At 43.2% G+C, this 23,287-nt stretch overlaps 1 protein-coding gene and 2 non-coding genes across 3 annotated transcripts in view; 2 read left to right on the top strand and 1 right to left on the bottom strand.

Annotated features, from left to right (window-relative positions):
* Positions 1 to 4,399: 4,399 nt before the first annotated feature.
* LOC123724693 (U2 spliceosomal RNA) lies at positions 4,400 to 4,590 on the top strand. Its single transcript, XR_006757234.1, has one exon. It is a non-coding gene; the product is annotated as a U2 spliceosomal RNA (small nuclear RNA).
* Positions 4,591 to 5,113: 523 nt separating this feature from the next.
* LOC123724704 (U2 spliceosomal RNA) lies at positions 5,114 to 5,304 on the bottom strand. The gene has a single exon (XR_006757236.1). It is a non-coding gene; the product is annotated as a U2 spliceosomal RNA (small nuclear RNA).
* Positions 5,305 to 11,690: 6,386 nt separating this feature from the next.
* LOC106595008 (aquaporin-9-like) overlaps positions 11,691 to 23,287 on the top strand; it is a 15,602-nt gene continuing 4,005 nt past the window's right edge. The window contains exons 1-4 of the mRNA XM_045688789.1: positions 11,691 to 11,795; positions 12,381 to 12,507; positions 18,139 to 18,276; positions 23,283 to 23,287. The exon at positions 23,283 to 23,287 is cut by the window's right edge and continues 114 nt beyond it. Coding sequence (XP_045544745.1) covers positions 11,694 to 11,795; positions 12,381 to 12,507; positions 18,139 to 18,276; positions 23,283 to 23,287 — 372 coding nt within the window. The 5' untranslated portion in view covers positions 11,691 to 11,693. The remainder of the gene's footprint in view (positions 11,796 to 12,380; positions 12,508 to 18,138; positions 18,277 to 23,282) is intronic.

The following is a 23,287-nucleotide window of genomic DNA, read 5'->3' on the forward strand; positions in this document are numbered from 1 at the left end:
AAGTGTGTCCAATAGCATGCCGTGTTTTGAAGTGTCTGTCCAAAAGCAGGCCGTGTTTTGACGTGTCTGTCCAATAGCAGGCCGTGTTTTGACGTGTCTATCCTATAGCAGGCCGTGTTTTGACGTGTCTGTCCAATAGCAGGCTGTGTTTTGAAGTGTCTGTCCAATAGCAGGCTGTGTTTTGACGTGTCTGTCCAATAGCAGGCCGTGTTTTGAAGTGTCTGTCCAATAGCAGGCTGTGTTTTGAAGTGTCTGTCCTATAGCAGGCCGTGTTTTGAAGTGTCTGTCCAATAGCAGGCCGTGTTTTGACGTGTCTGTCCTATAGCAGGCCGTGTTTTGAAGTGTCTGTCCAATAGCAGGCCGTGTTTTGACGTGTCTGTCCAATAGCAGGCTGTGTTTTGACGTGTCTGTCCAATAGCATGCCATGTTTTGAAGTGTCTGTCCAATAGCAGGCTGTGTTTTGAAGTGTCTGTCCTATAGCAGGCCGTGTTTTGAAGTGTCTGTCCAATAGCAGGCCGTGTTTTGAAGTGTCTGTCCAATAGCAGGCGTGTTTTGAAGTGTCTGTCCTATAGCATGCCATGTTTTGAAGTGTCTGTCCAATAGCAGGCTGTGTTTTGAAGTGTCTGTCCTATAGCAGGCCGTGTTTTGAAGTGTCTGTCCAATAGCAGGCCGTGTTTTGAAGTGTCTGTCCAATAGCAGGCGTGTTTTGAAGTGTCTGTCCTATAGCAGGCAGTGTTTTGATGTGTCTGTCCAATAGCAGGCCGTGTTTTGAAGTGTCTGTCCAATAGCAGGCCGTGTTTTGAAGTGTCTGTCCAATAGCAGCCTTTTTCCAAACTGGGTCCTGGGGATCCCAAGTGGTGAACATTTAGTTTTTTGCCGTAGCGCTACTCAGCTGACTTAAAATAATCAATTCATCATCAAGCTTTGATTATTTGAATCAGCTGTGGTTTGTGTAGTTCTAGGTAAAAAAAAAAAAATGTTCATCCAGTCCCACTCATGCTGAGGTTTTTCTGAGTGTACTGATATATAAAAGTATCACGGCCATTTTTAGAAAGAAAACAGTTTATATGCGAATTGTGCCTATTGTTCACACACGTGCCCTCTTATTGGCTGGAATGGTCCCACCTGATCTTGCCTCTTCCTGACTGCCTTCCATGTTTTAAAACATTTTATATTTCGTGGTTAAAGCTGCGACACACTGGTCTGGACAGGAGGCCTTTTGGAAATGCAGCATTTGCTTAGAAATGGAGCCGACACATTGATTGGTTCTCTCAACAACAACAACAACATCAACATCAACAACAACATCAACAACAACAACAAGGACTTTGTGTTATCCAGATTAACTCATAGGTCCCACTCACCCATGCGGGCGCGTTAAAACAGGAAGCACTAATAAAGCATTATAATGGCAGAGGTTTTCAACCACGACACCTCTAACAAATTACAACTGACAGAATATGAATGTTCTAAATAAAAGCCAGTTTCTCCCTGATGATAAAAGAAGATGGAAACACGCCGTGCTGATACAGAACCTGGTATTCCCAGGGAGTCGTCGGGCAAGTACTGACCAAGCCCAACCCTGCTTAGCAGCTGAGATCGGGCGTATTCAGGCTAGTATGGCCCGTAAGCAAAGGAGTAACTCTTGCTACACGATAAAAAGTTGATGAGCCTCTGGAATAGACCTTTTCCAGTTCCTCTCTTTGTCCCTTTATTTAACTAGGCAAGTCAGTTAAGAACAAATTCTTATTTTCAATGACGGCCTACCAAAAGGTTAAAATGCCTCCTGCGGGGACAGGGGCCTGGGATAAATAAAAAATATAGGACAAAACACACATCACGACAAGAGAGACAACACTACATAAAGAGAGACCTAAGACAACAACATAGCATGGCTGCAACACATAACAACACAGCATGGTAGCAACACAGCATGACAACAACATGGTAGCAACACAACATGGTAGCAACACAACATGGTAGAAGCACAAAACAGGGTGCAAACATTGGGCACAGACAACAGCACAAAGGACAACAAAACATCACACAAATTGAAATGTCTTTCAATATTGGCATTACAGAAATATTTATACAGAGATTGACAGCTTCTAGTGTAAAAAAAAAAAGCCTATTGAATAATGACTTCAGACAAATACATCAGATAACATGGACTGCCACTCATACAGATAACGGACTGCCACTCATACAGATAACGGACTGCCACTCATACAGGTAACGGACTGCCACTCATACAGATAACATGAACTGCCACTCATACAGATAACATGAACTGCCACTCATACAGATAACATGGACTGCCACTCATACAGATAACATGGACTGCCACTCATACAGATAACATGGACTGCCACTCATACAGATAACATGGACTGCCACTCATACAGGTAACATGGACTGCCACTCATACAGATAACATGGACTGCCACTCATACAGATAACATGGACTGCCACTCATACAGGTAACATGGACTGCCACTCATACAGATAACATGGACTGCCACTCATACAGATAACATGGACTGCCACTCATACAGATAACATGGACTGCCACTCATACAGATAACGTACTGCCACTCATACAGATAACATGGACTGCCACTCATACAGATAACGTGGACTGCCACTCATACAGGTAACATGGACTGCCACTCATACAGGTAACATGGACTGCCACTCATACAGATAACATGGACTGCCACTCATACAGATAACGGACTGCCACTCATACAGGTAACATGGACTGCCACTCATACAGGTAAAGTTAACAGTACATGACTTACGCACATTTCAGAGTTCATACTGTATATTGTTATTGTGTATATATTTCCAATCATAACTATTTTCATTAAACAACTTTATTACTTAGATATTTGTGGATATTTTTGTTTAGGAGAGCTTACAAGTAATAATTTCACTGTACCATTTACACCCTTTGTCCTGTGCACGTGACGAATAAACGTTGATTTGATGTTGAACTCACCATTCATATCAGCTGTCATAGTCAATATAATAGGTGACTGACGACTAACACTATCTGGTTATCATTGACATTGAGATTAATTACCTGTAATATCCATCATGATTCTAATATAATAACCATCCTGTTAACTTGATCTGGTTATTATTCACAACGGCAGGGGGTGCACCGTTCCTGGAGGTACTGCAATACCAGGTCGATGCGTGGAGTGGACGGAGCAAGCCCCTATTCTAGGCAGCCGGGACCACAGGCCGGGACCACTCCGTAGGCCGGGACCTCTCCGTAGGCCGCCCTGTCGGTCTAGCTCTCACTGCAGTCCAGTGCCATGTGTAACCGATGTGAAATGGCTAGTTAATTAGCGGTGGTGCGCGCTAATAGCGTTTCAATCGGTGATGTCACTCGCTCTGAGACTTGAAGTGGTTGTTCCCCTTGCGTTGCAAGGCTTTTGTGGCGCGATGGGTAACGATGCTTCGTGGGGTGTCAGTTGTTGATGTGTGCAGAGGGCCCCTGGTTCGAGCCCAGGTTGGGGCGAAGAGAGGGACGGAACCTACACTGTTACACATGGACATCTTTGAAGTTTGGCCTCTAGTAATTTAGGAGGGCAACTTTATAAAGGCCTCCTCACAATGGCCTTATCATACAAGGCTCTATAGACAGATTTAAAGATACATAGGCTATTTTTGCGTTGATGGTGTATGTATTGAAGTCAACTGGGGCGGCAGGTAGCCTAGTGGTTAGAGCGTTGGACTAGTAACTGAAAGGTTGCTAGATTGAATCCCCGAGCTGACGAGGTAAAAATCTGTCGTTCTGCCCCTGAACAAGGCAGTTAACCCACTGTTCCTAGGCCGTCATTATAAATAAGAATTTGTTCTTAACTGACTTGCCTAGTTAAATATATTTTTTAAAGTGGTTCAACATTCAAATGCGTTTTAATTGAACACACAGGACAGTTTGGACAAGGAGACGGTCGGTGGAAGTCTGGCGCCACCAAGTGGACAATTATTTTAGTTCCCTTGTGGCATCAGTGGTGCTTCCAGAGATAGTTTATAAAAGATAAAATGTTACGTTAGTTTTATTATCTGCAAATTGTTTCTCCCACCCGTATTTGCTAGATTATTATTCCAATTTATCTGTAAATCTGGTTTTAACTCAATAAGGATTTGTCTCGTTTCCGATTGGAGGAGGGTGGATGACCACGTGATTTCGGATCCTACCAATGTGTTACTTTGTAACAGTGAAAAGTGTATTTTCCCGACGTTGATCAAATCCCAATCTATGCAGCATGTTTTACCAGCATCATCTTTGATATCTGGTGTGAAGTTTACAGAGCTCATTTTGGTGTACCCGTTATCGGATTTGACGTGTCCGAGAACGGCACCTTCCTCCCGAAAGCATTGCGGTATCGCTTCTCGGCCTTTTGGCTAAGATCAAGTGTAGTATCTGTTCTTATCAGTTTAATATCTGATACGTCCCCTATCTGGGGACCATATATTAAATTGATTTTTGGAATAGGGAGATGGAATAGGGGCTTGCTCCGTCCACTCCACGCATCGACCTGGTATTGCAGTACCTCCAGGAACGGTGCACCCCCTGCCGTTGTGAATATAAACCGGATCAAGTTAACAGGATGGTTTTTCCCTGGTGACTCTGCACTCCCAGAGCAAGAGAGAATAGATGTTTTGTTGCATTTCATTTGAAAACAGCTCCTTTTCTTTTTGAAGTTTTGTTGCATTTCCTTTGAAAACAGCATCATCTAGTCCCGTGTGGCTCAGTTGGTAGAGCATGGTGTTTGCAACGCCAGGGTCGTGGGTTCGATTCCCACGGGGGACCAGTACAAAAAAAAATGCATGAAATGTATGCACTCACTACTGTAAGTCGCTCTGGATAAGAGCGTCTGCTAAATGACTAAAAATGTAAAAATCTATATTTTTGTACATCATTTTATACACATAAACACGGCATAAAGGCGTCAAAAACAATTTGTTTAGATTTATTGGGTGACTGACTTGACCTCCACTTTCTAAGCATCATTGACAGACAATGATACACTATAAGCAACATGATTCCAATACAAAAACCATCTGTTACCTTAATCCGGTTTATATTCACAACGGCAGGGGGTGCACCGTTCCTGGAGGTACTGCAATACCAGGTCGATGCGTGGAGTGGACGGAGCAAGCCCCTATTCCATCTCCCTATTCCAAAAATCAATTTAATATATGGTCCCCAGATAGGGGACGTATCAGATATTAAACTGATAAGAACAGATACTACACTTGATCTTAGCCAAAAGGCCGAGAAGCGATACCGCAATGCTTTCGGGAGGAAGGTGCCGTTCTCGGACACGTCAAATCCGATAACGGGTACACCAAAATGAGCTCTGTAAACTTTACACCAGATATCAAAGATGATGCTGGTAAAACATGCTGCATAGATTGGGATTTGATCAACGTCGGGAAAATACACTTTTCACTGTTACAAAGTAACACATTGGTAGGATCCGAAATCACGTGGTCATCCAGCCTCCTCCAATCGGAAACGAGACAAATCCTTATTGAGTTAAAACCAGATTTACAGATAAATTGGAATAATAATCTATCAAATACGGGTGGGAGAAACAATTTGCAGATAATAAAACTAACGTAACATCTTATCTTTTATAAACTATCTCTGGAAGCACCACTGATGCCACAAGGGAACTAAAATAATTGTCCACTTGGTGGCGCCAGACTTCCACCGACCGTCTCCTTGTCCAAGCTGCACTATGTGTTCAATTAAAATGCATTTGAATGTTGAACCGCTTGACTTCAATACATACATCATCAACGCAAAAATAGCCCATGTATCTTTAAATCTGTTTATAGAGCCTTGTATGATAAGGCCATTGTGAGGAGGCCTTTATAAAGTTGCCCTCCTAAATTACTAGAGGCCAAACTTCAAAGATGTCCATGGCACTGGACTGCAGTGAGAGCTAGACCGACAGGGCGGCCTACGGAGAGGTCCCGGCCTGTGGTCCCGGCCTGTGGTCCCGGCCTACGGAGTGGTCCCGGCCTACGGAGAGGTCCCGGCCTGTGGTCCTGGCTGCCTAAATGTGTGCTCAGCATAATACACTTTAGCAAACATGGCACTGTTGAGGCATACTTTTACAATTAGGCCTAGTCAGTCACTACAACAAACATCATATCATCAGGCACGGAAATCCCAAAATATGATTTGTCCCCCCCAATATATCACTGTAAACATAACTATGTAATTTAAATAATATTAATAAAACGCAATGAAAGCAATTGTGCTGATTATAGACACTTAATAGCTCGTTTTTAAGTTTCAAAAGATTGCAACCCCCCCACCCTTTGCCTCACAATGGTTTGATCCACTGCCAGTTCCTTAGTTGGCAAGGTAACAGAGGGGTCGTATCTACTGTCTGAAAGGCACTCAATGAACGTAACTGACGTGAGGTTAATCCAGTCAATCGCGCACACACACTAGCTGAATATGCAGAGCTAGCGCGCAAATATTAACTATTAAGCTAGCTAGTACCTATTCCATTTATGTGGTGTCGCCAAAGATGGAATCTTTGCTATCGTCAATTTATTCCAAGATCAGCATGCTGATGATGTAAGTTAGTGCTTCAAAGTCCCTGTGATAAGGTTAGCGATAAACTGAAGTCCAAACTGAACATGACTACACTCTCTTCTACCATTGTCTTAAATATATTTAATGGCCTCGTTGCAAAAGTTAAATTGTCGCAAGGGAACTTTTATTTATTTATTTTATTTCACCTTTATTTAACCCGGGTAGCAAAGATTATAGCAAACACCACTGAAACGGAATTGGTGCTCGCTAGCTTTGCAAATTCAGCTATTGTTGGAAGCCAGCCAATATGAAACAAACTATTAAAATTACAAAAATTTTGCAGCATATGTTGTGTAAATGGTGAACTCATACAGCTGTCAACTCTTGTCACTGCAATCCGTTTCACATTTGCTAGCTACCTTTTAGATCGAAGCCCATATAGAATGATAGAAGATAAGATGATAGAAGCCCATCTCCTACTGTAAATAACCTACACACTGTGTGTGTGTGTGTGTAGCCAGCCAGGTAGAAAAATGGCAGAAAAAATTCGGACATCACAGTATTTTTCAGTACACCAAGATGCAAAGTAAGAACCCTAGTAGCCTAATATCTCAAAGACTAGTTGATAAAATGTTCATAAGAAAGAAATTAAATTCTAATGGAAATGTTTCACAATGATGTCATTAGGCAGAGCAGGCAACCGATGGCACACAGACAGCAGAGTTGGGGACAGATATGCAGGGACAGACTGGCAGAGACAGGGAGTCTCAGGTAAGTTTGTTGAGTCTTTGTTTGGCAACATTATGAAAGGTTCTCAATTTTTTTGACTTGTAAAATAGGAACATAATTGGAAAATGCCATGGATACCCACACTCTCAACTTAAACTGGTGACTGAACTAAGATTTGCTAAAGGCAATGGTATTGCTGTTGTGATTAGTTGTGTAGTTTTGGGTACCGGTAGTGAGGAGTACGGCAAACACCTTATTTCTTTGGTTCCTCAATATACATTTACCATATTACAATGTAGGCTATGTGTTACAGCACTACTTTTGGTGTCCCCCTCAGGAATTGCTCTTGAGAAAATTTCATGTAATTGACATCCTCCAAAGTTGATATCAGATTTTTGCCCCTGCATATCATGCACATAAAATACCAATAGGGCTATTGTGTTGGAGAGCATCTATCTACTCACGAAATACTGGATATTGATGAATAAAACGTGCACTGGTTTGATTCATACGGAAAGTTGTCATATTCAAATTCAATCCATGAAATATCGGAATGTGTAAAATAAGTGTCCAATAGTGGTTGAACTATAGTCCTATAAATCTACTTTAATTGTCACTAATCGTGGAACTGTATGACAGCGGTCCAGTCGTGGTGAACCGTGCGCCAGGCTCCACGTTTAACCTGCTACAGTTCCATAATGATTACAACAGGCTACATGTACAAAATGATCGCTAAAATACATGTATGTGGGTATTACTGACGGATGGCTCCAGATCGTTGCTGATACAAATTGTAAAATAAAAGCCTGGTCATATAATCAAAACATTATAAAGCGCATGTTTTCAGCGCGGCAGGTTTCGCCGCTTGGGGCTTCAAATTTCATACACGCGAATTACGAATTCTGAATAATGGCACAGCTATGTATAACCTATTTCACTGTGGAAAAATCTATTTAATATATTGTCCCCAGATAGGAGACATTTCACTGGGCCAATTGTGCACCGCACTATGGGATTCCCTAATCACGGCCGGTTGTGATACAGCCTGGATTCAAACCAGGGTATCGGTAGAGACGCCTCTAGAACTGAGATGCAGTGCCTTAGAACGCTGCGCCAAATCACTTATCTACCAATTTAAATCAACCTTTTAAAGTATAATTTATCTTGTATTCCCTGAACATCCAAACATAAAGGTGGATAATGGATGTTGTGCTTTCAGACAGGCTGTGACCTGCAAAACTATGCTTTTATCTGGGAGATATTGAATCTCTCTGTCTTACTAGTAACTTTTTTAGAATTCTAATTGAATGGAGAAGCAGCCTACATCCTCTTGATTTTTTATCACCTTAGTTGTATCTTGTGTGAAGTTTCAGAAGCATGTGATTGTAACAGAGATATCCAAGATGTCTGTGGATTGACCGATAGCTTGGCTACTCAATGAAGACACACGTTGTTTTACTGTACTAAGATTACCACCAGTGCTTGTGAATCATTTTTCTTTCTTGAGGAACTATTTCTTCACTATTTTTTTTTACAAATATAAACCAGACATCAGAAGGATGTTCAGAGAACAACCAGCACATTGGTTGGACCAGGCTGTATTCTCACTTCCTACTGGTTCTGTTATGGCGGGTTCATAAAGACTGTTATTCAGGAACAGCCAGGTTTAGCAGACTGTCTCAGAGGATTACCACTTTGCAGGGATACAGCGGCTTGTGAAAGTATTCACCCCTCTTGGCATTTTTCCTATTTTATTGCCTTACAACCTGGATGATCAATGGAAACAGGATGCACTTGAGCTCAATTTCAAGTCTCATAGCAAAGGGTCTGAATACTTATGTTTATATATATATATATATGCAAAAAAAAACATGTTTTTCACTTTGTCATTATAGGTATTGTGTGTAGATTGATAAGGATTTAATTTTTTCCATTTTAGAATAAGGCTGTAACGTAATAAAATGTGGGAAAAGTCTGAATTCTTCCCAAATGCACTGTATGTATAAGGTTAATGTGACTAGGCATCAGGGTATATGGCTTTATTTAAAATTATTTTATTCAACTAGGCAAGTCAGTTAAGAATAAATTCTTATTTACAATGACTTCCTACACCGGCCAAACCCTAACGACGCTGGGCCAATTGTGTTCCGCCCTATGGAACTTCCAATCATGGCCAGATGTGATACAGCCTGGATTCGAACCAAGGACTGTAGTGACTTGTGACACCTCTTGCACTGAGATGCAGTGCCTTAGACCGCCTCGCCACTCAGGAGCCCAAATATAAACACAGTAGCAGCAGCTTGTGAGTGTATAGTCAGTATAAATGTATCATAAACTCTCGACCCGCTCCATTACAGCCCCGTCGATGTCAATGGGGGCCTGTTCGGCCCGCCTTTTCCTGTAGTCCACGATCAGCTCCTTAGTTTTGCTCACATTGAGGGAGAGGTTGTTGTCCTGGCACAACACTGCCAGTTCTCTGACGTCCTCCCTGTAGGCCGTTTCATTTACATTTTACATTTGTCGGTGAGCAGGTCTACCACTGTTGTGTCGTCAGCAAACTTAAGGATGGTGTTGGAAGTCGTGTTTGGCCACGCAGTCGTGGGTGAACAGGGAGTACAGGAGGGGACTAAGCACCCACCCCTGAGAAGCCCCAGTGTTAAGGATCAGTGTGGCAGATGTGTTGTTACCTACCCTTACCACCTGGGGGCGGCCCGTCAGGAAGTCCAGGATCCAGTTGCAGAGGGAGGTGTTTAGTCCCAGGGTCCTTAGCTTAGTGATGAGCTTTGTGGGCACTATGGTGTTGAATGCTAAGCTGTAGTCAATAAACAGCATTCTCACATAGGTGTTCCTTTTGTCCAGGTGAGAAAGGGCAGTGTTGAGTGCGATTGATATTGTGTCATCTGTGGATCTGTTGGGGCAGTATGCGAATTGGAGTGGGTCTAGGGTGTCCGGGAGGATGCTGTTGATGTGACCCATGACCGGCCTTTCAAAGCACTTTGTGGCTACAGACGTGAGTGCCACGGGGCGGTAATCATTTAGGCATTTTGCCTTCGCTTCCTTGGGCACAGGGACTATGGTGGTCTGTTTGAAACATGTAGGTATTACAGACTCAGTCAAGGAGAGGTTGAAAAATGTCATTGAAGACACTTGACAGTTGGCCCTCGCATGCTTTGAGTACACGTCCTGGTATTCCGTCTGGCCCAGCGGCTTTGTGAATGTTGACCTGTTTAAAGGTTTTGTTCACATTGGCTACCGAGAGCGTTATCACACAGTCATCCAGAACAGCTGGTGCTCTCGTGCATGCTTCAGTGATGCTTGCCTCAAAGCGAGCATAAAAGGCATTTAACTCGTCTGGTAGGCTCGCGTCAATGGACACCTCACGTCTGGGTTTCCCTTTGTAGTCTGTAATAGTTTTCAAGCCCTGCCACATCCGACGAGCGTCAGAGTCGGTGTAGTAGGATTCAATCTTAATCCTGTATTGACGCTTTGCTTGTTTAATGGTTTGTCTGAGGGCATAGCGGGATTTCTTATAAGTGTCCGGATTTGTCTCCCGCTCCTTGAAAGCGGCAGCTCTAGCCTTTAGCTCGATGCGGATGTTGCCTGTAATCCATGGCTTCTGGTTGGGATCTGTACGTACAATCAATGTGGGGACGACGTCATCGATGCTTTTATTGATGAAGCAGGTGGCTGAGGTGGTGTCCTCCTCAATGCCGATGAATCCCAGAACATATTCCAGTCTGTGCAGCAAAACAGTCCTGTAGTGTAGCATCCGCGTCATCTGACCACTTCCATATTGAGCGAGTCACTGGTACTTCCTGCTTTAGTTTTTGATTGTAAGCAGGAATCAGGAGAATAGAATTATGGTCAGATTTGCCAAATGGAGGGCGAGGGAGAGCTTTGTACGCATCTCTGTGTTTGAAGTAAAGGTGGTCTAGGATTTTTTCCTCCCCTGGTTGCACATGTGACATGCTGGTAAAAATTTGGTAAAACTGATTTAAGTTTGCCTGCATTACAGTCCCCGGCCACTAGGAGCGCTGCTTCTGAGTGAGCATTTTCTTCTTTGCTTATGGCCGTATAGAGTTGGTTGAGAGCGGTAGGGGTGGAGGATGTGGGAGTGTCTGGTAGGGGTGGAGGATGTGGGAGTGTCTGGTAGGGGTGGAGGATGGTGGAGGGTGTGGGAGTGTCTGGTAGGGGTGGAGGATGTGGGAGTGTCTGGTAGGGGTGGAGGATGGTGGAGGGTGTGGGAGTGTCTGGTAGGGGTGGAGGATGTGGGAGTGTCTGGTAGGGGTGGAGGATGGTGGAGGGTGTGGGAGGGTCTGGGAGGTGGTGGGGGTCTAACAATGCTCCAGAGACTGTTGGACAACTGTCAGTTCTGTTGGCACGGTGATACATGGAGATAAAACACAGGAGAACTATGAGGCAACGCTATGCTCTGAAACATGGGATACTCAAGGAGTTCCTGGCTGAGTTCCTGGGGACTTTTATCTTGGTTGTAAGTTCCGCTGGCTTCATATTCAATAGGTGTTTTTGGTGAGAAATTGCCTTAGAAGGGCTACCTATTTAACCTCTCAATATGAGTGATCTTATTGAGCAATTACATAAAAAAAATTAACATCATTTCTTATGAATAAATTAGGGTTATGAATAAATTAGGGTTAGGGTTATGATTAATTTAGGGTTATGAATAAATCAGGGTTAGGGTTATGATTAAATTAGGGTTATGAATAAATGAGGGTTATGAATAAATTAGGGTTAGGGTTATGATTAAATTAGGGTTCTGAATAAATTAAGGTTATGAATAAATCAGGGTTAGGGTTATGATTAAATTAGGGTTATGAATAAATTAGGGTTATGAATAAATCAGGGTTAGGCTTATGATTAAATTAGGGTTATGATTAAATTAGGGTTATGAATAAATCAGGGTTAGGGTTATGATTAAATTCACGTTAGGGTTAGTAACGAGTAGTAAAGGAAGTAAAGTGTAATCAGAATGAATTCTAATTATACACAAACTAAATGTAACTGATAGTAGTGTACTGAATGTGATTAATGCCCCCCTCATCATCTCCTGTGTTAGTTGTTTGGCGTTGGGTCCGTTGCTCAGACGGTCCTGAGTCGTAATGCCATGGGGGAGACTCTCACCATCCACATAGGCTTCTCTGTAGGACTGATGATGGCAGTGTACGTGGCCGGAGGAGTGTCAGGTAATTATATCACACTATAATAATCACACTATAATAATCACACTACAGTGGAGTGTCAGGTAATTATCATATCACACTATAATAATCACACTATAATAATCACACTACAGTGGAGTGTCAGATAATTATATCACACTATAATAATCACACTATAATAATCACACTACAGTGGAGTGTCAGGTAATTATATCACACTATAATAATCACACTATAATAATCACACTAGAGTCGAGTGTCAGGTAATTATATCTCACTATAATAATCACACTATAATAATCACACTATAATAATCACACTACAGTGGAGTGTCAGGTAATTATCATATCACACTATAATAATCACACTATAATAATCACACTATAATAATCACACTACAGTGGAGTGTCAGGTAATTATCATATCACACTATAATAATCACACTATAATAATCACACTACAACGAAGTGCGTTAAAAAAAGTGACTTTTTAATATTGCCTTTGCCAGAGTTCAATGTTCTAGTAAACGTATGAAAGAGGTCTAGCATTGAAATGATGAGCTCATCCAATAAACGGTTAAATAAGACAGTGGCGAGAACACAGGAAAGCTATCAGACATAGACTTTAGAACGAACAGTTGTGTTGTGAATACAACGTGCACACTTGTTCTTCTACATGGAGAGAATGAAGCAGGCACGTGCACGCTACGTTATGCACTGTTATGTAATGAATGGTGGGTGTTATTAACCGGAGTTTTCTACGATCAATTCCTCTTCAAATTGGATATTGTTATTCAGTTCAATCAATGGGGACGGGGGATGCCATCTTAATTACAATAGTACTACAGTAACATAAATGTGATGATAGCGTGTATTTAACATACGTGCATTATCAGCATTATGCATACTTGAAAAGATATGAGCTTTATCTGCATTACATGTTGACCAGACCGTAACGTGCGCGTGCGCCATCGCCGCGCACGTTGATTTTGTTCACCCACACCAGATGCGATCAGAACACGCAGGTTGAAATATCAAAACAAACTCTGAAACAATTATATTAATTTGAGGACAGGTCAAAAAGCATTAAATATTTATGGCATTTTAGCTAGTTAGCTTGCTGTTACTAGCTAATTTGTCCTGGGAAATAAACATTGGGTTGTTATTCTACCTGAAATGCACAAGGTCCTCGACTCTGACAATTAATCCACAGATACATTTTTTAACATAAAATGACATACCCAAATCTAACTGCCTGTAGCTCAGGACCCGAAGCAAGGATATGCAGATTCTCGGTACCATTTGAAAGGAAACACTTTGAAGTTTGTGTAAATGTGAAATTAATGTAGGAGAATATAACACATTAGATCTGGTAAAAGATGATACAAACAAAAAAACAGAGACAGCAGGGGTTCAAACTGTAGAACCCAGTTACATTTTAATATAAAAATGGATTTTTATCAAACAAAACTATGCTACATTTGATCTCTGGAACCCTCAGGATGACAAATCAGAGCAAGATTACTGAATGTAAGTACATTATTTACCTTCAGAGGTGAATGTATCAAACCAGTTGCAGTGATAAAAGTTTTTTGTTGTTGTGCACTCTCCTCAAACAACAGCATGGTATTATTTCACTGTAATGGCTACTGTAAATTGGACAGTGCAGTTAGATTAACAAGAATTTAAGCTTTCTGCCTGTATAAGACATGTCTATGTCTTGGAAAGTTTGTTGTTAATTACAACAGTCATGCTAATCACGTTAGCACGCGTTAGCTCAACCATCTCGGTGGAGGGACACCAATCCCGTAGAGGTTTAAAAAGGCTTCTAAAGTTCCTATTTTACACTTAAAGATGTCAGATTTCATTTGCCCTATAGAAAATTGTATCAACCCCTACAAAAAAATGTCCATGAATTATAATCCACATAATAATTCACATTTCCTGTTGCTGCAGGATTATTTTCCTTCTGTAGCAAACTGGCTCAAAGATCTTTTATCTGTAGCATTGGCTGAGATGATAACTACTTTATTGAGGAAAAATGTACGTACTACAACTTCTACACTCTGGATAAGAGCATCTGCTAAATCAGGGTTTCCAGGGTTTCCCAACCCTGGTCCTCCAGTACCCTCAACAGTGTTCCTCAACCCTGGTCCTCCAGTACGCCCAACAGTGTTCCCCAAACCTGGTCCTCCAGTACGCCCAACAGTGTTCCCCAACCCTGGTCCTCCAGTACGCCCAACAGTGTTCCCCAACCCTGGTCCTCCAGTACGCCCAACAGTGTTCCTCAACCCTGGTCCTCCAGTACGTTGGGGAACACTGTTGGGCGTACTGGAGGACCAGGGTTGGGGAACACTGTTGGGCGTACTGGAGGACCAGGGTTGGGGAACACTGTTGGGCGTACTGGAGGACCAGGGTTGGGGAACACTGTTGGGGTTACTGGAGGACCAGGGTTGGGGAACACTGTGCTAAATGACAAAAAAAATGTAAACGTAATGTAAACATCATTTTTGTAACAATACATCCTCCTGCACCCTCATCAACAGTCACGTTGACACATCACGCCCTAGATCCATGCAGAACGTGCCAGTGCTCCAATCCTGAACCAATGAATCTGAACTGCCGATTGATTTACATTTATCACAACTAGCCCTGTCGAAGTTTCAGAACCCATCGACGTTGTTTATAACCTCGGGCAGTAAATGACCTCCGAACTCCATTGACCTCAGACTGAGGCCTTTCTATGAGAGAGACCTATCCCAGCTTCAACACACTGCTAGGCTGATAGTGAATACAACAAATAATTCACAACAGTGATATCATGCAGGTTTAAAGCTCATGCCCAAGCATTTTAAATATTGTGAAGAGAGGCAGGGAGCATAGCTGGTCTATTATATACCACTTAGCAGAGAGAGAGAGAGAGACAGGGAACATAGCTGGTCTATTATATACCACTTAGCAGAGAGAGAGAGACAGGGAACATAGCTGGTCTATTATATAACACTTAACAGAGAGAGAGAGACAGGGAACATAGCTGGTCTATTATATACCACTTAGCAGAGAGAGAGAGAGAGGGAACATAGCTGGTCTATTATATACCACTTAGCAGAGAGAGAGAGACAGGGAACATAGCTGGTCTATTATATACCACTTAGCAGAGAGAGAGAGACAGGGAACATAGCTGGTCTATTATATACCACTTAGCAGAGAGAGAGAGAGAGACAGGGAACATAGCTGGTCTATTATATACCACTTAGCAGAGAGAGAGAGACAGGGAACATAGCTGGTCTATTATATACCACTTAGCAGAGAGAGAGAGACAGGGAACATAGCTGGTCTATTATATACCACTTAGCAGAGAGAGAGAGACAGGGAACATAGCTGGTCTATTATATACCACTTAGCAGAGAGAGAGAGACAGGGAACATAGCTGGTCTATTATATACCACTTAGCAGAGAGAGAGAGAGAGACAGGGAACATAGCTGGTCTATTATATACCACTTAGCAGCGAGAGAGAGACAGGGAACATAGCTGGTCTATTATATACCACTTAGCAGAGAGAGAGAGACAGGGAACATAGCTGGTCTATTATATACCACTTAGCAGAGAGAGAGAGAGAGACAGGGAACATAGCTGGTCTATTATATACCACTTAGCAGAGAGAGAGAGAGAGACAGGGAACATAGCTGGTCTATTATATACCACTTAGCAGAGAGAGAGAGAGAGACAGGGAACATAGCTGGTCTATTATATACCACTTAGCAGAGAGAGAGAGACAGGGAACATAGCTGGTCTATTATATACCACTTAGCAGAGAGAGAGAGACAGGGAACATAGCTGGTCTATTATATACCACTTAGCAGAGAGAGAGAGACAGGGAACATAGCTGGTCTATTATATACCACTTAGCAGAGAGAGAGAGAGAGACATGGAACATAGCTGGTCTATTATATACCACTTAGCAGAGAGAGAGAGACAGAGAACATAGCTGGTCTATTATATACCACTTAGCAGAGAGAGAGAGACAGGGAACATAGCTGGTCTATTATATACCACTTAGCAGAGAGAGAGAGAGAGACATGGAACATAGCTGGTCTATTATATACCACTTAGCAGAGAGAGAGAGAGAGACAGGGAACATAGCTGGTCTATTATATACCACTTAGCAGAGAGAGAGAGAGAGACAGGGAACATAGCTGGTCTATTATATACCACTTAGCAGAGAGAGAGAGAGAGACAGGGAACATAGCTGGTCTATTATATACCACTTAGCAGAGAGAGAGAGACAGAGAACATAGCTGGTCTATTATATACCACTTAGCAGAGAGAGAGAGACAGGGAACATAGCTGGTCTATTATATACCACTTAGCAGAGAGAGAGAGAGAGAGACAGGGAACATAGCTGGTCTATTATATACCACTTAGCAGAGAGAGAGAGACAGGGAACATAGCTGGTCTATTATATACCACTTAGCAGAGAGAGAGAGACAGGAAATATAGCTGGTCTATTATATACCACTTAGCAGAGAGAGAGAGACAGGAAATATAGCTGGTCTATTATATACCACTTAGCAGAGAGAGAGAGAGAGACAGGGAACATAGCTGGTCTATTATATACCACTTAGCAGAGAGAGAGAGACAGGGAACATAGCTGGTCTATTATATACCACTTAGCAGAGAGAGAGAGAGAGACAGGGAGCATAGCTGGTCTATTATATACCACTTAGCACGAGAGAGAGAGAGAGACAGGGAACATAGCTGGTCTATTATATACCACTTAGCAGAGAGAGAGAGACAGGGAACATAGCTGGTCTATTATATACCACTTAGCAGAGAGAGAGAGACAGGGAACATAGCTGGGATAATATATACCACTTAGCAGAGAGAGAGAGAGAGACAGGGAGCATAGCTGGTCTATTATATACCACTTAGCAGAGAGAGAGAGACAGGGAACATAGCTGGTCTATTATATACCACTTAGCAGACACTTCTATCCACTGAACCAGTCCCAAATCGACCCCTAAACTCTACACTCTATGCACTCGAGGAGATCTGAGAGGATTTGACACATGCAATCAATCTGTTAATAGGTCCACCTTGCTCTCTGATAGGTTAGACGGGAGTTTCACCATATTGCTTCATACCAATCAAATCCTCTCATACAAGTGCATAGGGCTTAGGGGTTTGATTTGGGATTTGGCCTTACAGTGTAGACGGCCATCTTTCCAACCTCCCCTCTGTCACTGGCTCTTTTCATCCTTTCTCTGCTTCCTTCTCAAAACAGGAAGTGGATACCTAGTCAGTTGCACAACTGAACGCATTCAACTGAAATGTGTCTTCTGTATTTAACCTAACACCCTTTGAATCAGAGCAGAGAGGTGCAGGGAGTCGCCCTTAATCAACATCCACAGCGAGAAGTTGTTAGGGGTTAACTGCCTTGTTCAAGGGCAGAATGGCCGATATTTTTTCCCCCCTTGCCGGCACGGGGATACAAACCAGCGACCTTTCAGTTACTGGCCCAATGCTCTTAATTGCTAGGCCACCTTCCACACCGTTGGAGATGAAGGCCAGAGGAGATGGAGCTTCTTCTCCGCTATGGTTTGAGAAGGAGGATCGGAGATATGGGAATCACCTGCCTCTTTTTACCCCTCCCAGGTGCCCATGTGAACCCTGCTGTCTCCCTGGCCATGGTGATCCTGGGAAAACTCAAGTTCTATAAGTTCCCCGTTTATGTCAGCGCTCAGTTCCTTGGTGCTTTCACTGGATCTGCTGCAGTGTTTGGGCTGTATTATGGTGAGTACTATTGGCCATGTCGACATTCTGTTACGCGCAACGGAAGTAATAACAGGAACTAGACAGTAGAATGATCCAGTGAATGGAATAAGGGAATGTCCGCTCACTGTTTTGCTGCTCCCAATCAATCAATCAATCAATCAATCAATCAATCAATCAATCAATCAATCACATTTATTTTATAAAGCCCTTTTTACATCAGCAGTTGTACAGATATCAAATCAAATGTTATGTGTCACATGCGCCGAATACAACAGTGAAATGTTTACTTACAAAGCCCTTAACCAACAATGCAGTTTTAAGAAAAAAATATAAAAAATGAATAAAAATAACAAATAGTTAAAGAGCAGCAGTAAAATAACAGTAGCGAGGCTATATACAGGGTGTTACGGAACAGAGTCAATGTGGAGGCTATATACAGGGTGTTACGGTACAGAGTCAATGTGGAGGCTATATACAGGGTGTTACGGAACAGAGTCAATGTGGAGGCTATATACAGGGTGTTACGGTACAGAGTCAATGTGGAGGCTATATACAGGGGGTACCGGTCCAGAGTCAATGTGGAGGCTATATACAGGGGGTACTGGTACAGAGTCAATGTGGAGACTATATACAGGGGGTACTGGTACAGAGTCAATGTGGAGGCTATATACAGGGGGTACCGGTACATAGTCAATGTGGAGGCTATATACAGGGGGTACCGGTACAGAGTCAATGTGGAGGCTATATACAGGGGGTACCGGTACAGAGTCAATGTGGAGGCTATATACAGGGGGTACCGGTACAGAGTCAATGTGGAGGCTATATACAGGGTGTTACGGTACAGAGTCAATGTGGAGACTATATACAGGGGGTACCGGTACAGAGTCAATGTGGAGGCTATATACAGGGGGTACCGGTACAGAGACAATGTGGAGGCTATATACAGGGGGGTACCGGTACAGAGTCAATGTGGAGGCTATATACAGGGTGTTACGGTACAGAGTCAATGTGGAGGCTATGTACAGGGGGTACCGGTACAGAGTCAATGTGGAGGCTATATACAGGGGGTACCGGTACAGAGTCAATGTGGAGACTATATACAGGGGGTACTGGTACAGAGTCAATGTGGAGGCTATATACAGGGTGTTACGGTACAGAGTCATTGTGGAGGCTATATACAGGGTGTTACGGTACAGAGTCAATGTGGAGGCTATGTACAGGGTGTTACGGTACAGAGTCAATGTGGAGGCTATATACAGGGGGTACCGGTAACGAGTCAGTGTGGAGGCTATATACAGGGTGTTACGGTACAGAGTCAATGTGGAGGCTATATACAGGGTGTTACGGTACAGAGTCAATGTGGAGGCTATATACAGGGTGTTACGGTACAGAGTCAATGTGGAGGCTATATACAGGGTGTTACGGAACAGAGTCAATGTGGAGGCTATATACAGGGTGTTACGGTACAGAGTCAATGTGGAGGCTATATACAGGGGGTACCGGTCCAGAGTCAATGTGGAGGCTATATACAGGGGGTACTGGTACAGAGTCAATGTGGAGACTATATACAGGGGGTACTGGTACAGAGTCAATGTGGAGGCTATATACAGGGGGTACCGGTACATAGTCAATGTGGAGGCTATATACAGGGGGTACCGGTACAGAGTCAATGTGGAGGCTATATACAGGGGGTACCGGTACAGAGTCAATGTGGAGGCTATATACAGGGGGTACCGGTACAGAGTCAATGTGGAGGCTATATACAGGGGGTACCGGTACAGAGTCAATGTGGAGGCTATATACAGGGTGTTACGGTACAGAGTCAATGTGGAGACTATATACAGGGGGTACCGGTACAGAGTCAATGTGGAGGCTATATACAGGGGGTACCGGTACAGAGACAATGTGGAGGCTATATACAGGGGGTACCGGTACAGAGTCAATGTGGAGGCTATATACAGGGTGTTACGGTACAGAGTCAATGTGGAGGCTATGTACAGGGGGTACCGGTACAGAGTCAATGTGGAGGCTATATACAGGGGGTACCGGTACAGAGTCAATGTGGAGACTATATACAGGGGGTACTGGTACAGAGTCAATGTGGAGGCTATATACAGGGTGTTACGGTACAGAGTCATTGTGGAGGCTATATACAGGGTGTTACGGTACAGAGTCAATGTGGAGGCTATGTACAGGGTGTTACGGTACAGAGTCAATGTGGAGGCTATATACAGGGGGTACCGGTAACGAGTCAGTGTGGAGGCTATATACAGGGTGTTACGGTACAGAGTCAATGTGGAGGCTATATACAGGGTGTTACGGTACAGAGTCAATGTGGAGGCTATATACAGGGGGTACCGGTACAGAGTCAATGTGGAGGCTATATACAGGGGGTACCGGTACAGAGTCAATGTGGAGGCTATATACAGGGGGTACCGGTAACGGGTCAGTGTGGAGGCTATATACAGGGTGTTACGGTACAGAGTCAATGTGGAGGCTATATACAGGGGGTACCGGTACCGAGTCAATGTGGAGGCTATATACAGGGGGTACCGGTACAGAGTCAATGTGGAGGCTATATACAGGGGGTACTGGTACAGAGTCAATGTGGAGGCTATATACAGGGGGTACCGGTACAGAGTCAATGTGGAGGCTATATACAGGGGGTACCGGTACAGAGTCAATGTGGAGGCTATATACAGGGGGTACCGGTACAGAGTCAATGTGGAGGCTATATACAGGGGGTACCGGTACAGAGTCAATGTGGAGGCTATATACAGGGGGTACCGGTACAGAGTCAATGTGGAGGCTATATACAGGGGGTACCGGTACAGAGTCAATGTGGAGGCTATATACAGGGGGTACCGGTACAGAGTCAATGTGGAGGCTATATACAAGGGGTACCGGTACAGAGTCAATGTGGAGGCTATATACAGGGGGGGTACCGGTACAGAGTCAATGTGGAGGCTATATACAGGGGGTACCGGTACAGAGTCAATGTGGAGGCTATAAACAGGGGGTACCGGTACAGAGTCAATGTGGAGGCTATATACAGGGGGTACCGGTACCGAGTCAATGTGGAGGCTATATACAGGGGGTACCGGTACAGAGTCAATGTGGAGGCTATATACAAGGGGTACCGGTACAGAGTCAATGTGGAGGCTATATACAGGGGGGTACCGGTACAGAGTCAATGTGGAGGCTATATACAGGGGGTACCGGTACAGAGTCAATGTGGAGGCTATAAACAGGGGGTACCGGTACAGAGTCAATGTGGAGGCTATATACAGGGGGTACCGGTACCGAGTCAATGTGGAGGCTATAAACAGGGGGTACCAGTACAGAGACAATGTGCGGGGGCACAGGTTAGTCGAGGTAATTGAGGTAATTGACAAAGTACCCAATTTTCATACTTGAGTAAAAGTAAAGATACCCTAATAGAAATGACTCAAGTAAAAGTGAAAGTCACCCAGTAAAATACTACTTGAGTAAAAGTCTTAAAGTATTTGATTTTAAATATACTGAAGTATCAAAAGTAAAAGTTTAAATCATTTCAAATTCCTTATATTAAGCAAACCGGACAGCATGATTTTCTTGTTTTATAAATGTAAGGATACCCAGAGGCACACTCCAACACGCCGACATCATTTACAAATGAAGCATTTGTGTTTAGTGAGTCCACCAGATCAGAGGCAGCAGGGATGACCAGGGATGTTCTCTTGATAAGTGTGTGAATTGGACAATTTTCCTGGCCTGCTAAGCATTCAAAATGTAACAAGTACTTTTGGGTGTCAGGAAAACTTTATGGAGCAAAAAGTACATGGGGGGTGAAAATAGTCTGGGTAGCCATTTGATTACCTGTTCAGGAGTCTTATGGCTTGTGGGTAGAAGCTGTTAAGAAGCCTCTTGGACCTAGACTGGCGCTCCTGTACAGCTTGCCGTGCGGAAGCAGAGAGAACCGTCTATGACTTTGGTGGCTGGAGTTTTTGACAATTTTTAGGGCCTGCCTCTGACACCGCCTGGTGTAGAGGTCCTGGATGGCAGGAAGCTTGACCCTAGTGATGTACTGGGCCATACGCACCACCCTCTGTAGCGCCTTGCAGTCGGAGGCCGAGCAGTTGCCGTACCAGGCAGTGATGCAACCAGTCATGATGCTCTCGATGGTGCAGCTGTAGAACTTTTTGAGGATCTGAGGACCCATGCCAAATCTTTTCAGCCTCCTGAAGGGCCTAATGATTATTTAATAGCGTACTGTAATACAACAAACAACACATTTCTGCATTCTGCTATCACCACGGTCATCCGTAAATGCCCATGGAACTGTTCCAACAGGCTGCACATGTTTTAAAGCTTTGTGGTGTATTGTACCACATCAGGTCAACTGGCCTAACTCACATTAAATACACTTAAAAACAAACATATTTTATATGTCTGTTATGAACTGTTGTTATGAACTATTATAAATTGTTGTTATGAACTGTTGTTATGAACTGTTGTTATGAACTGCTGTTATGAACTGTTGTTATGAACTGTTGTTATGAACTGCTGTTATGAACTGTTGTTATGAACTGTTGTTATGAACTGTTGTTATGAACTGCTGTTATGAACTGTTGTTATGTGCTCTGGAAGTAAAAACATCTTTTATATGTCTGTTATGAACTGTTGTTATGAACTGTTATAAATTGTTTTTATGAACTGTTGTTATGAACTGTTGTTATGAACTGCTGTTATGAACTGCTGTTATGAACTGTTGTTATGAACTGTTATGAACTGTTGTTATGAACTGTTGTTATGAACTGCTGTTATGAACTGCTGTTATGAACTGTTGTTATGTGCTCTGGAAGTAAAAATGCTGTTGCTATGCCACTTCTAACCAATATAATAATGATTTCTGAAGCAAGTGTCCATCGTCTGATGTTGTCTTGCACCCCTGGTGGTTAAACATGTACCGTTCCAGGCATATTTACTGAACTCTGAATGGCTAAATGTTTTCTCCTTACTGTCACACTGTCATCCCCATGTAGACGTG

Source organism: Salmo salar, chromosome ssa10 (assembly GCF_905237065.1).
Source record: "Salmo salar chromosome ssa10, Ssal_v3.1, whole genome shotgun sequence".
NCBI lineage: Eukaryota > Metazoa > Chordata > Actinopteri > Salmoniformes > Salmonidae > Salmo > Salmo salar.